Source organism: Mesoplodon bidens, assembly GCF_964165515.1.
Source record: "Mesoplodon bidens genome assembly, chromosome: 3".
NCBI classification, from domain to species: domain Eukaryota; kingdom Metazoa; phylum Chordata; class Mammalia; order Artiodactyla; family Ziphiidae; genus Mesoplodon; species Mesoplodon bidens.
In genome coordinates, this window is record NC_138178.1 from 147,303,842 (window position 1) to 147,319,766 (window position 15,925).

General features: G+C 36.4%; 1 protein-coding gene across 5 annotated transcripts in view; it reads left to right on the forward strand.

Moving 5' to 3' along the window:
• The window catches only part of PCNX1 (pecanex 1), a 175,996-nt gene that overhangs the window by 30,491 nt on the left and 129,580 nt on the right, over positions 1-15,925 (forward strand). For all 5 annotated transcript variants that reach the window (XM_081227690.1, XM_081227688.1, XM_081227689.1 and 2 more), the window contains exon 2: positions 605-813. In XM_081227690.1, the coding sequence (XP_081083816.1) occupies positions 605-813 (209 nt within the window). The remainder of the gene's footprint in view (positions 1-604; positions 814-15,925) is intronic.

Below are 15,925 nucleotides of genomic sequence, written 5' to 3' on the forward strand. Positions count from 1 at the left end.
AAAGTTACAGGGAGCACATAAACAGGGATTATATGTATTTGGATCACAACCCTGTCTTATTCACATATTATATAATGTGATACCTTAACTCTCTACTTGTATTATAAGCTTTTTGGCATGGACTTTGTAACAGTCCATGGACTGTTACAAATGGACTGTCCAGTGGACATATATTGTAAGCCACATATGTAATTTAAAATTTTTCTAGTAGCTACATTAAAAATAAAAGTAACAGATGAAATTAACTTTAATAATATATTTTATTTAACCCAGTATAATCTAAATATATTTCAACGTGTAATCAGTATAAAAATTGAGATATTTTGCATTCTTTTTTTCATACTGACTTTTCAAAATCCAGTGTTATTTTATTCTTAGTGCACACCTCAATTCAGGCTAACCACATTTCAAGCACTCAATAGCCACATGTAGCAAGTGGCTATATTGGGTGGTGCTATCTTATACTTTTACAACTTAGTGCTAGGAACACAATTGTTGCTTTGTGTGAGAATGTGTGTGTTTATTATTTTAGTTACAGATTTCTCTAATTGAATAAAGTATAAAATATTTTAAAATTCCTATCTTTATTTTCTTTCTCTTTAAGGCCCTTCCTTCTTCCATGATTATAGTAGCAGTCTATTGTCCTGTGATAGCTGCTGTTTTCATTGTTCTGAAGATGGTCAACTATCGACTCCACAGAGCACTTGATGCTGGAGAGATTGTAGATAGGAACACAAATGATTTCACAGATCAGCGAGCCAGAGCTGAGCAAGGCAACTGTTCAACAAGGAGAAAAGACAGCAATGGCCCAAGGTAAGGAAACCCATGCCACTCAGTTTGTAATGATGTACAGTGATGCGTGTGTACAGTGATGTGATTATTTGTTCTGTTTACCTGGTTTTAAGGCAGTGGTAGATCTTACCACTATTGGTACAGTGACAAGTGTGATTGTCACATTAGACCACAGCAAAGCTGACTGGCTATCTGGGGATAAATCAGTATCCTTGGCCTTGTTAATAAATAACATTTTAGAACTATAATAGTCATAATAGTGTAATAGTTATTCATACCAAAGACCAAAACCAATGGAAAACAGGTTAAAGAAATAATAAAACATGGCTTTATAAATCTAAGCATTTATTTTTATACATATAAATAAAATGTGTATATATATCTTAAGCAAACTGTGATAATATTTTACTTGACATTTATAAGCTACAGTTTTCATTTTATACATCGTCAATTTTTTTCAATTTTATATTCTCACCTTAGAAACTTAGCTGTTCCTTCCCTAGATCTTAGCATGACTGACTTCCTAGGGTTCAACTCTTTGTAGCTGTCACCCCTTCCTGGAGGCTTTCCTGGAGCCTGTCTCAGCTAAAATAGTCTCCTACTGCTCTCAGCCACATTCTATCCCATTAAACAGTTGCTATATGAGCACTTGACATTTTTAAGCTCATACAGTCCTCAAAAACAATTCTATGAGATGGTTGCTGTTATTATCCCTGGTTTGCAGATGTGGAAAGTGAGGTGAGAAAGATCAAATAATCTAGGCTGTCAGGCTCTGGAGGCGAGGCCATGCTTTTAACCACTATGCCATGTTTCCAGTCAGTATAGTATCAAATATTTCAGGTTCAGGATATAAATAATATCACTAAAAGTGGGTACTCAATATCTGTTAAGACAGGTAATGTTTCTGTATATTCTCCAGTGCACTGAAAGCCTTTATCCTTTTTCAGTTACATTTTCCTCCATCCCTAACATGATTACCCTGTTTGTTCATTGAACAGATATTTTACCTTATAATAATTTTGTTAATAGCATAAATCACTATCTGAAATTATCTTACTTAATCATTTGTTTGCATTTATAAGCTTTTTGAAGGCAGAGCCTTGTTTTTCTTACAAACTATTATATTCCCAGGTTCTAGAACAGTGTCTTGCCCTGATAGGTACTCAGGAAATACTTTGAACTACTGAAAATACTTTTTTCTGTGATAGTATTTTTTTGTTTGTTTCTTTGTTTTTTTATACAGCAGGTTCTTATTAGTCATCAGTTTTATACACATCAGTGTATACATGTCAATTCCAATCGCCCAATTCAGCACACCACCATCCCCACCCCCCACTGTGGTTTTCCCCCCATGGTGTCCATACGTTTGTTCTCTACAACTGCGTCTCAACTTCTGCCCTGCAAACTGGCTCATCTGTACCATTTTTCTAGGTTCCACAGACATGCGTTAATCTACGATATTTGTTTTTCTCTTTTTGACTTACTTTACTCTGTATGACAGTCTCTAGATCCAACCATGTGTCAACAAATGACTCAATTTCATTTCTTTTTATGGCTGAGTAATATTCCATTGTATATATGTACCACAACTTCTTTATCCATTCGTCTGTCGAATGGATATTATTATTAGCTTGCTTCCATGACCTGGCTACTGTAAATAGTGCTGCAGTGAACATTGGGGTGCATGTGTCTTTTTGAATTATGGTTTTCTCTGGATATATGCCCAGTAGTGGGATTGCTGGGTCACATGGTAATTCTACTTTTAGTTTTTTAAGGAACCTCCATACTGTTCTCCATAGTGGCTGTATCGGTTTACATTCTCACCAACAGTGTAAGAGGGGGTTCCCTTTTCTCCACACCCTCTCCAGCATTTGTTGTTTGTAGATTTTCTGATAATGCCCATTCTAACTGGTGTGAGGTGATACCTCATTGTAGTTTTGATGTGCTTTTCTCTAATAATTAGTGATGTTGAGCAGCTTTTCATGTGTTTCTTGGCCATCTGTATGTCTTCTTTGGAGAAGTGTCTATTTAGGTCTTCTGCCCATTTTTGGATTGGATTGTTTGTTTCTTTAATATTGAGCTGCATGAGCTGTTTATGTATTTTGGAGATTAATCCTTGTCTGTTGATTCGTTTGCAAATATTTTCTCCCATTCTGAGGGTTGTCTTTTCGTCTTGTTTATGGTTTCCTTTGCTGTGCAAAAGCTTTGAAGTTTCATTAGGTCCCATTTGTTTATTTTTTTTTTATTTTTATCTTTTTTTGCGGTATGCGGGCCTCTCACTGCTGTGGCCTCCCATTGCGGAGCACAGGCCCCGGACGCGCAGGCTCAGCGGCCATGGCTCACGGGCCCAGCCGCTCCGCGGCATATGGGATCCTCCCAGACCAGGGCACGAACCCATATCCCCTGCATCGGCAGGCGGACTCTCAACCACTGCGCCACCAGGGAGGCCCCCATTTGTTTATTTTTGTTTTTATTTCCATTACTCTAGGAGATGGATCAAAAAAGATCTTGCTGTGATTTATGTCAAAGAGTGTTCTTCCTATGTTTTCCTCTAAGAGTTTTATACTGTCCGGTCTTACATTTAGGTCTCTAATCCATTTTGAGTTTATTTTTGTGTATGGTGTTAGGGAGTGTTCTAATTTCATTCTTTTACATGTAGCAGTCCAGTTTTCCCAGCACCACTTACTGAAGAGGCTGTCTTTTCTCCATTGTATATATTTGCCTCCTTTGTCACAGATTAGTTGACCATAGGTGCGTGAGTTTATCTCTGGGCTTTCTATCTTGTTCCACTGATCTGTGTTTCTGTTTTTGTGCCAGTACCATATTGTCTTGATTACTGTAGCTTTGTAGTATAGTCTGAAGTCAGGGAGTCTGATTCCTCCAGCTCCGTTTTTTTCCCTCAAGACTACTTTGGCTATTCGGGGTCTTTTGTGTCTCCATACAAATTTTAAGATGCTTTGTTCTAGTTCCATAAAAAATGCCATTGGTAATTCGATAGTGATTCCATTGAATCTGTAGATTGCTTTGGGTAGTATAGTCATTTTCACAGTATTGGTTCTTCCAATCCAAGAACATGGTATATCTCTCCATCTGTTGGTATCATCTTTAATTTCTTTCATCAGTGTCTTATAGTTTTCTGCATACAGGTCTTTTGTCTCCCTAAGTAGGGAGACAAAACACCTACCTAGGGAAACAAAAGGTAGGTAAAATACCTACAAGTCCTAGGTATTTTATTCTTTTTGTTGCAATGGTAAATGAGAGAGTTTCCTTAATTTCTCTATCAGATTTTTCATCCTTAGTGTATAGGAATGCAAGAGATTTCTGTGCATTAATTTTGTATCCTGCAACTTTACCAAATTCATTGATTAGCTCTAGTAGTTTTCTGGTGACATTTTTAGGATTCTCTGTGTATAGTATCATGTCATCTGCAAGCAGTGACAGTCTTACTTCTTCTTTTCCAATTTGTATTCCTTTTATTTCTTTTTCTTCTCTGATTGCCGTGGCTAGGACTTCCAAAACTATGTTGAATAATACTGGTGAGAGTGGACATCCTTGTCTTGTTCCTGATCTTAGAGGAAATGCTTTCATTTTTTCACCATTGAGAATGATGTTTGCTGTGGGTTTGTCTTATATGGCCTTTATTATGTTGAGGTAGGTTCCCTCTATGCCCACTTTCTGGAGAGTTTTTATCATAAATGGGTGTTGAATTTTGTCAGAAGCTTTTTCTGCATCTATTGAGATGATCATATGGTTTTTATTCTTCAGTTTGTTAATATGGTGTATCACATTGATTGATTTGCGTATATTGAAGAATCTTTGCATCCCAGGGATAAATCCCACTTGATCATGGTGTATGATCCTTTTAATGTGTTGTTGGATTCCGTTTGCTAGTATTTTGTTGGGGATTTTTGCACCTATATTCATCAGTGATATTGGTCTGTAATTTTCTTTTTTTGTAGTATCTTTGTCTGGTTTTGGTATCAGGGTGATGGTGGCTTCGTAGAATGAGTTTGGGAGTGTTCCTTCCTCTGCAATTTTTTGGAAGAGTTTGAGAAGGGTAGGTGTTAGCTCTTGTCTAAATGTTTGATAGAATTCACCTGTGAAGCCATCTGGTCCTGGACTTTTGTTTGTTGGAAGATTTTTCATCACAGTTTCAATTTCATTACTTGTGATTGGTCTGTTCATATTTTCTATTTCTTCCTGGTTCAGTCTGGGAAGATTCCACCTTTCTAAGGATTTGTCCATTTCTTCCAGGTTGTCCATTTATTGGCATAGAGTTGCTTGTACTATTCTCTTAGGATGCTTTGTATTTCTGCGGTGTCTGTTTTAACTTCTCCTTTTTCATTTCTAATTTTATTGATTTGAGTCCTCTCCCTCTTTTTCTTGACGAGTCTGCCTAATGGTTTATCAGTTTTGTTTCTCTTCTCAAAGAACCAGCTTTTAGTTTTATTGATCTTTGCTATTGTTTTCTTTGTTTCTATTTCATTTATTTCTGCTCTGATCTTTATGATTTCTTTCCTTCTGCTAACTTTGGGTTTTGTTTGTCCTTCTTTCTGTATTTCCTTTAGGTGTAAGGTTAGGTTGTTTATTTGAGATTTTTCTTGTTTCTTGAGGTAGGCTTGTATAGCTATAAACTTCCCTCTTAGAACTGTTTTTGCTGCATCCCATAGGTTTTGGATCGTCGTGTTTTCATTGTCATTTGTCTCTAGGTATTTTTTGATTTCCTCTTTGATTCCTTCAGTGATCTCTTTGTTATTTAGTAGCATATTGTTTAGCCTCCATGTGTTTGTGTTTTTTATGTTTTTTTCCCTGTAATTGATTTCTAATCTCATAGCATTGTGGTCAGAAAAGATTCTTGATACGATTTCAATTTTTCTATGTTTACTGAGGCTTGATTTGTGACCCAAGATGGGATCTATCCTGGAGAATGTTCTGTGCACACTTGAGAAGAAAGTGTAATCTGCTGTTTTTGGATGGAATGTCCTATAAATATCTATTAAATCTATCTGGTCTATTGTGTCATTTAAAGCTTGTGTTTCCTTATGAATTTTCTGTTTGGATGGTCTGTCCGTTGGTGTAAGGGATGTGTTAACCTCCCCCACTATTATTGTGTTACTGTCGATTTCCTCTTTTAGAGCTGTTAGCAGTTGCCTTATGTATTGAGGTGCTCCTATGTTGGGTGCATATATATTTATAATTGCTATATCTTCTTCTTGGATTGATCCCTTGATCACTATGTAGTGTCCTTCTTGTCTCTTGTAATAGTCCTTATTTTAAAGTCTGTTTTGTCTGATATGGGAATTGCTGCTCCAGCTTTGTTTTGATTTCCATTTGCATGGAATATCTTTTTCCATCCCCTCACTTGCAGTGTGTATGTGTCCCTAGGTCTGATGTGGGTCTCTTGTTTACAGCATATATATGGGTCTTGTTTTTGTATCCATTCAGCAAGCCTGTGTCTTTTGGTTGGAGCATTTAATCCATTCATGTTTAAGGTAATTTTTGATATGTATGTTCCTATGACCATTTTCTTTATTGTTTTGGGTTTGCTTTTGTAGGTCCTTTTCTTCTCTTGTGTTTCCCACTTAGAGAAGTTCCTTTAGCATTTGTTGTAGAGCTGGTTTGGTGGTGCTGAATTCTGTTAGCTTTTGCTTGTCTGTAAAGCTTTTGATTTCTCCATCGAATCTGAATGAGATCCTTGCCGGGTAGAGTAATCTTGGTTGTAGGTTCTTCCCTTTCATCACTTTAAGTATATCATGCCACTCCCTTCTGGTTTGTAGAGTTTCTGCTGAGAAATCAGCTGTTAACCTTATGGGAGTTCCCTTGTATGATATTTGTCATTTTTTCCTTGCTGCTTTTAATAATTTTTCTTTGTCTTTAATTTTTGCCAATTTGATTACTATGTGTCTGGGCGTGTTTCTCCTTGGGTTTATCCTGTCAGGGACTTGCTGTGCTTCCTGGACTTGAGTGGCTATTTTCTTTCCCATGTTAGGGAAGTTTTTGAGTATAATCTCTTCAAATATTTTCTCTGTTCCTTTCTCTCTCTCTTCTCCTTCCTGAACCCCTATATTGCGAATGTTGTTGTGTTTAATGTTGTTCCAGAGGTCTCTTGAGCTGTCCTCATTTCTTTTCATTCTTTTTTCTTTATTCTGCTCCGCAGCAGTGAATTCCACCATTCTGTTTTCCAGGTCATTTATCCGTTCTTCTGCCTCAGTTATTCTGCTATTAATTCCTTCTAGTGTAGTTTTCATTTCAGTTATTGTATTGTTCATCTCTGTTTGTTTGTTCTTTAATTCTTCTAGGTCTTTGTTAAACATTTCTTGCATCTTCTTGATCTTTGCCTCCATTCTTTTTCCAAGGTTCTGGATCATCTTCACTATCATTATTCTGAATTCTTTTTCTGGAAAGTTGCATATGTCCACTTCATTTAGTTGTTTTTCTGGGGTTTTATCTTGTTCCTTCATCTGGTACATAGCCCTCTGCCTTTTCGTCTTGTCTATCTCTCTGTGAATGTGGTTTTTGTTCCACAGGCTGCAGGATTGTAGTTCTTATTGCTTCTGCTGTCTGCCCTCTGGTGGATGAGGCTATCTAACTCTGTGATAGTATTTTAATGACTACACTGTATTCCATTTTGTGGGAATACAGTATCTTAATTTAGCTATCTTGTTTTTAATTATTTTAATTATTTTCTAATTTAAATTTGTGTTAGCTCACTGTGATGTTCAAAGTTTAAATGACTAAGTTTTTTTATCATGATTTAGCAGAAGTAGAATTACCGGAAAACTACACCCATTTTAAAGTTTCTCAATATATATTGCCAAATTCTGAAGATTTTTACCTTTTAATTACTGTGATTAGCAGTTTGAGGGCTTCTTATTTTGTACTTTTGACTACACTATTTAGTATTTTCACAAACTGGTAAATAATTCATTGTTTACTTTTTTCAGTTTTTGGATTACTAGTGAAATGGAGCTATTTTTCTTGTGCTGGTCCATTTATATTTGTTATTTTATGAATTGTATATTTTTCTGTTGGTGGTTAGTTTTTTACTATTGATTTGAAGAAGATACTTATTAAGGATATCATTTTGTGTCAAATACTTTTCCTCACTTTATGGCATTTCATTTATATATTTATATGCCACAATTAATTTTTCTGTTATCTGTTCTATTCTACGAAACTTTATTAGTTCTCTCTTTGATATCAAGTTTTGTGAGATAGTTTTCTTTCCCCAAATTATGTAAATATTCACCTGTATCTACTTTTAGTTTTTTTTTTTTTTTTTTAATTTATTTTTGGGTGTGTTGGGTCTTCGTTTCTGTGCGAGGGCTTTCTCTAGTTGCGGCGAGCGGGGGCTACTCTTCATCGCAGTGCGTGGGCCTCTCACTGTCGCGGCCTCTCCTGTCGCGGAGCACAGGCTCCAGACGTGCAGGCTCAGTAGTTGTGACTCACGGGCCTACCTGCTCCGCGACATGTGGGATCTTCCCAGACCAGGGCTTGAACCCGTGTCCGCCGCACTGGCAGGCAGATTCTCAACCACTGCGCCACCAGGGAAGCCCTACTTTTAGTATTTTTATCATTTTATTTTTTACTCTTAAATCGTAGTCAATCTGAAAACGTTTCCAACTTCTTTTTTTTAAGGTTTGTTAGTATTGTACCAACAAAATTGAGTGAATAATGCATTTTCCCCCCCCAGTAATTTTAAATGCTTGCTTTTTCATGTAGCATACTTGTATTATGTCCATTTCTGGGCTTTGTTTTCTGCTCCATTGATCTCTCTTTTTGCTTATAATATACTGTTTTTATGGCCTTCTAGTATGCTTAATACTTAGCAGTATGAATCCCTCTTCAGTACTTTTCTTTCAGTATTATCTTAGTTATCCTTATGCATATACTTACTTAGTTTTTTATGAGATGTTTCCTTGTAAACACATCCTTCAGAAAGTTTGAGTAGAATTTTGATGATAATTGTGTTAAATTTGGAGAGAACTCAGCCTGTAAAATAGAAAGTCTCACTCAGAGACATGGTATATGTGTGTACATTTTTTAGTGGGTCCTGCATAGTTCTTAAGTCTATTCTATTTCTGTTAGGAAACGCATACCCTCATTTAGTGGGTAAGCAAACAGAATGTAGATTCTGCACTTAATCTGCCAGGGGCTTGAATTACTTCCTGATAGTATAACCTTGGGGGAGTTACTAAAGCTTTTTATTCCTTGGCTTCTTCATCTCGATGATGAGATAAATAGTACTACTGTCTCATAGGATTATTAGCATAAATGAGATCATATATGTAAAGGACTTAGTACCATTTCTGGTACGTGGAACAATTCAGTAATTGCTAGCTCTTATTAGTTCTGTATAATCGTATATATTTTTAATTGTTTCTGTTACTGAATTTTTCTATTTTCTTTTAGTTTTCAAAAAATTTTATTGTGAAATATATATATTTCCAAATGGTATATCAATTACATGTATAATTTAGAGAATAATAATCAAGTGAATACTTACCCACCACACAGCTTAAGTAATAAGGACATTATACAATTACCATACAAGTCTTCATGTACTCCTTTCCTATATCATTCTACCCTTTTCCCTTCAGGAGTGACCTTTATCTTGAATTTTTTGTTAATAATTCCCTTGCTTTATTGTTATATAGTCTTTGTAGATATTCCTAATTAATTTTGTCTACCTTAGGATATCCTGAAGAGAATCATACTGTATGTATTTCTGTGTGAAGGGCTTTTTTTGTGCAGAATATCATATTTTGTAGACTTACCCATGTTGATGCTTTTAGCTATCATTTATGTTTGCTGTGATATAGTCAACCACTGTAGGAATGGACTACAATTTATCCATTCTTCTGTTGATAGTCATTCAGATTATTTCAAGTTTTTTTGCTCAGATAACACATTATTATATATGTCTCTTCATACACATGTGTATATCTAGTGTATGTAAGCTGGTTCACAAGGTGTTTTTACGTTCAGTTTTACTAGGTCATACAAGCTGTTTGCCAAAACGATTGTACCAATTTATACTCTCACCGTTAGTGTGTGAAAGTCCTTATTGTTTCATATCCTCAATCTTTGATTTTGGTAAGTTTTAAAAGTTAAGTGTTAGGTGTGTCTCATTTTGACTTTAGTTGACCTTTCTGATTACTAATGAGGCTGAGCATCTTATCTCACATATATGTTCCATTTAAGTCTTCTGTTCCTTCCGGTGCCCATTCGTTTCTTTTTTATTTTTCTTTGGAATTCTCTTTTTCTTATTGATTAAGAAAAACGAGTTTTAAAAAATATATTCATTATACTACTCCTTTATTGGTTATGTACATTACAGACATCTTTTCCCAGTTTGTAGCTTGTCACTTTGCTTTTCTTAAGGTTTCTTATGATTATCATACATTCTTAAATTTAATACACAGTTTATCATTTTTTTGGTAATTAACATTTTTGTGTCTTGTTTAAGAAATTATTCCTACACAGATATCAGAAGGATACTCTCAGAAAGATTGTCTTTTTAAAGTTTCATGTTTCTTTTGTTTTCACATTTCAGTTTTGCTGGAAATTTTTATGATCTGTTGTAAGGTAGGGATTCAGGATTTGTTTTTTTTCTTTATAAATGACTGGTTTAATCAGTATTTGTTAAACAGACTATCTTTTCCTTGGTGATCTGCAGTACTCATTTTGTCATAAATTAAGTTTTCATATATGGTGGGTATGTTTCTGGGCTCTCTTCTGTTCTGTTGATCTAGTTTATGCCTGTGCAGTTACCACTCCATCCTAAGTGCTTTATAACATGACTTTTGATACCTAGTGGGGCAAACCTCGTACCTCGTTCTTTTTCAGGAGTTAATTTGCTACTCTCGGCTCCTTGATCTTTTTTTTTTTTAAATAAATTTACTTTATTTATTTATTTTTGGCTGCTTTGGGTCTTCATTGCTGCACGCAGCCTTTCTCTAGTTGTGGCAAGCGGGGGCTCCTCTTCGTTGTGATGTGCAGGCTTCTCATTGCGGTGGCTTCTCTTGTTGCGGAGCACGGACTCTAGGCCCACGGGCTTCAGTAGTTGTGGCACGTGGGCTCTAGAGCTCAGGCTCAGTTGTGACACAAGGGCTTAGTTGCTCCACGGCATGTGGGATCTTCCCAGATGAGGGTTCGAACCCGTGTCCCCTGCATTGGCAGGCCGATTCTTAACCACTGTGCCACCAGGGAAGCCCCTCCTTGATCTTTGATGTAAACTTTAGAGTCTACTGGGCAAAATCTACAAGAACTTAGGGTTTTTATTGGAATTACACTGGCTATGTAGATTCTGCTGAGAATTGGTATCTTTACAATATTAAATCTCTCCATTTACTTAGTCTTCTTTAATATCTTTCAGTAAATATTTATCATTTCTCCATTAAAAGGCTTTCATAGCTTTTATTAAATTTGACAAATTATTTTATAGTTTTTCTGCTATTATATGATTTTTTCTAATTACCTTTTGTTTTTCTCCCTTTAAATGTAGCAGTTTACTTTGTATCCAGCAACATTATTAAACTCCCTTATTAATGGTAAAACTTTGTAGGTTATTTCTTGATTTTCTGTAAATGATGACAGTTTTATTTCTTCCTTTCTAGACCTTATGCTTCTTGTTTAACTTTTCATTGGCTATAACTTCTCACACATGGTTAAATTGAAATAGTATTCGTGTACATCCTTGTCTTTTTAGGAGTGCTTTTAAGTTTCACCATTAAATATGGTCTTTGTTGTAGATTTTTGCTTTCGACATCTCCTTTCCCCCACTCTCCCACTTGTAAATCTCTGTTCTGAACAGAAATGAACAGGAAAACAGATACACTTATTTCCAGAGCCGATCACTATGCTTGGTACATTAGAGCTGTCAATTTGTTGCATGAATGAATGAATATAGTAGGAGTGACTACTTGTGCTTCTGGTTGTCATTGGCTGTGGTATAGCAGCTCAGAAATATTTGTTCCATCTTAATCTTAGAGAAAGAGTCAAAGCCATTAATGTATGTATTACATTTCTAACGTTTCAGGAGAGGAAATTAGCACCCTGAATTTTAGAATTTGAATACAATTATTTGGAGACAAACCATATTTTCCATTTCTCATTCAGTGATGCTTACAATATTGTAAATTAAGGATCCATTTAAAATATACACAGGTGAATTTTAGGCTAAATTTTCTGAAGATTTATTCTGTTTAGGGACTTTGCTTTTATCTGTTCATACTTTGAGGAACATCGTTGTGATCTAGATTAGATTTGTAAACTTAGTACTGTGCTGGTTCTGTGAAGTTCTAATTAAAGCCTGAGCAGTTTATGATACTGATAATCAACAAATTAATTTGTGAAGTCTCCTTTATAATTCAGATCAGACCCTTTCTGCTTTTCTGCCTTTCCCTGTACCTGTTTTTATTTTTAAACAGATGAGGAAATTAAGGCATAAAGGTAGACATGCCCTGAATTTGGTGTACTGCTTACTGCAGTAGACCACTTTGCTTCTGTGAGAATTGTAAACTACTTACTTTCCAGGTATGTGCTGAAATTTCCATTGCTGAAAATCTGCAAGTCTTGCTAATAAAGAAAATTCTTACTCAGTCAATTTATATGTTAGGACACCAACAGATGACTAAAAGGTCTGCTTCTGAACTTGTAGAGAAGAGAAAGGTACAGTCAGTTTGCAAGAGGATATATTTTTTCTACAAAAGGAGCTGTTTGTTTTTTCCTTCATCTTTTTTTCTCCCCTTAATACCTCCTTCCCATTCAATGTTGACCATTGAGCATTAGTTCTAGATTATTGTTTCTCCACTGGAGATGACCTTGCCCCCCAGGAAACATTTGGCAATATTTGGAGACATTTTTGGTTATCACAGGGAGAAATGCTACTGGCATCTGGTGGGTAGAGGTCAGGGATGCTGCTAACCATCCTAACAGTGCACAAGATGGTCTCCTACAGTCGAGAATTATGTGGCCCAAAATGTCAGTAGTGCTGAGGTTAAGAAACCTTGCCTAGATAATGGTGTTTACTTTTGGTTTTGAACTGGAAAGAGAACTTTAATGCCTGTTTGTTAAAAGGCATTATTGGTGTCTTAGACTATAGCCTTTAGAGTTAGACCTGGTGTTCAAATCTTTTCTCAGTCCTTATTGGTTATGAGTACCTACATTCATGTGTGAAGGAAAAAAAACCAGAAAGAGCAGATATGATAACACATTGTAGAGTGATGAGGAAGTATTATTTGTGTCCTCCCTTCCCACCTGAACTCCATATACCAATGACTTGGCTTATTTTGTTTACTCCTCTGAGACCTTAGGCAAGTTTTTACACCTTTTCGGTTTTCAGTTTTTTCATCTGTAAAATGAGGATGATAGTATTTATATCATAGATTTTTAGGGGAATGTTTCATGAGAAAATGCAAATAAAGCATGCACCCCTATGACTGGACTGTATTAAGTATTTAGTAAATATTTGCTTTGTCATGAATAATAATTTTATGTTCCAGTTATAATCATTTAGACTTGCTATCAGAAGTGATGTATAAAACTGGGTAAGATTGTCCATCAGCTGATGAATGAATAAACAAAATGTGTTCTATCCATACAATGGAATATTATTTGGCCATAGAAAGGTATAAAGCTCTGATACGTGCTACAACATTGATGAACCTTGAAAACATTGTGCTAAGTGAAAGAAGTCGGTTACAGAAGACCACGTATTATGTGATTCCATTTATATGAAAAAAAATCCAGAATAGGCAAATTTATAGAGACAGAAAGTAGATCAGTGGTTGCTTAGGGCTGGGGGGAGGAGGGGTGGGAAGGGTAATAGCTAAATGGGTTTGCTTTTGAGATGATAAAAATGTTTTAAAATCAACTGTGGTGATGGATGCACAACTTTATGAATATACTAAAAATCACTGAATTGCACAGTTTCAGTGGATGAATTGTATGTGAATTACATATTATTAAAGCTGATGCATATAAACTAGGGAAGATGAGGGCTCTTTATCCTTTCTGTGGCATAGAACATTTTATTCCTTGGTCTTCACCTTGGTCTCCATCTTCTGATTTCTTTGCAGTCTTAATTAGAGAATGCATTCCAATGGAGTTAACAGTATTGCTGGTTATTACTCATCACTAGTTCAGTGGGTGATAGCTGCCTGTGTATACACACTTGAGATTTTGCCAAATTAAAAAAATATTTCTCATTCTGGCCTAGATAGCCGTGTGACTTAACACCAAATGGCCAGCAAATTTATTCATACTCCACTTTTCTCACACATAGACATTTGTATGCAGACTTGGCCATCATGTTTGTAACTGAGTTCCATTATGTTTTATTTTTATAAATGGGTAACAAGTTAGAAAGATAATTTCCATTAGCTAACTGTAGCCAGTGGCTTAGAGTTAGAGACCCAATGAGCAAACAGGGACATGGTAGTTATGAGACCATTAACTTAAAAAACACACTAGAATTCAAACAGCTATAGTGATAAGTATATAAATGGAAGGTGAACTTGTAAGCAGATTGTATTTTGCCTATATCTTTTGATTGCAGCTGTTGGAATCCCCACCCAAACAGACTTAAGGTAATTTATGGCTCACATTACTGAAAAGTCTGTTTAAGGGATGTCTTCAGATGTGGCAATGTGCAGAATTTCAAGTAGCTTCATGACTCTCGTTCCCTTTACCAGGCTATGCTTTTCTTTTAGTTGGCTTCTTAAACAGGCTCTCCCCTTATGGTTGTAAAATGGCTACAGCAGCTCCAGGACTCATCTTCTCAGCATTAAGACAAACAGATAGAGAGAAGTTTCTTCTCTTAACAGTAGAACATTTCTGGCCTGAGTTGGGTCATGTGCCTGTTCTAGAACTACTAGTTGCTGTGACCAAGAGATTGGGATATGCTGATTGACTTTGGCCAGTACAGCTTACCCCTAAACTTGAGAGTAGGGTCAGCATTACCCACAGCCATATGAGAGATTGGGATGAGGTGATTCACCAGAAGAATTTGAAGTTGCTTTTTTTGTTGTTGTTAACCAGAAGGTTGAATTAGATGCTAGATGGTAAGACAGCTTATGTCCACAATAATGTCAAGCATATATACTATAGCTTTTATCCTTGATAATAATAGCTAAAAAATTTATTGACTGACTTTGTATACCAGGTAGAATGAGTAAAAACCTTTGGGCAAAAATAGGATTATGATAACTTTTAGGCCTGAATTGTTCTAAAAGTTGTGTTCTTGAGGAACTTTATTATAAAATTGTCTAGGGGACTTCCCTGGCGGTCCAGTGGTTAAGACTCCCCACTTCCACCACAGGGGGTGTGGGTTTGATCCCTGGTCATGGAACTAAGATCCCGTATGCAGAGTGGCTCCCTCACTAAAAAGAAAATTTCTTGAACTGAATAAAAATGAAAATACAACGTATCAACTTAAAAAAATTTTTTTAATTGTCTAAGTTTTTTGAAATTTGGTGTGATCTTTTTTCCTTATTTTAGGATCCCATTATCTTTAAGTTCTATATGTGGACTTCCTTAGTTCTTTGAACCTAGTACTTTTCTCTTTTGTCTTTCTAATGCCTGTTTTTACTACATAGCATCATTTCACTTTTTAAACTTGTGCCTTCTAACTCTACACATGCAAGTCTAAAATCTTAGGTTCCCAGCTCTGTGAAACAAGTTAGTATCCTAGTTAAATTCTGTTAACTTAAGAAATACAGGGCTTCCCTGGTGGCGCAGTGGTTGAGAGTCCGCCTGCCGATGCAGGGGACGTGGGTTCGTGCCCCGGTCTGGGAGGATCCCACGTGCCGCGGAGCGGCTGGACTCGTGAGCCATGGCTGCTGAGCGGGCGCGTCTGGAGCTTGTGCTCCGCGGCGGGAGAGGCTACGACAGTGAGAGGCCCACATACCACACACACACACACACAAAGAAGTACAGATAGCTTGACCAGGATAATTGCTCTCATGCATGTTCGTCATTGTATCATGCAGCTCAATCAGACTGTGCTCTTGGAGAGGTCAGGGAGTGTAAGATCTGATTACTTGGGACTTCCTTGGTGGTGCAGTGGCTAAGAATCTGCCTGCCATTGCAGGGGACACAGGTTCATGCCCTGGTCCAGGAAGATCCCACA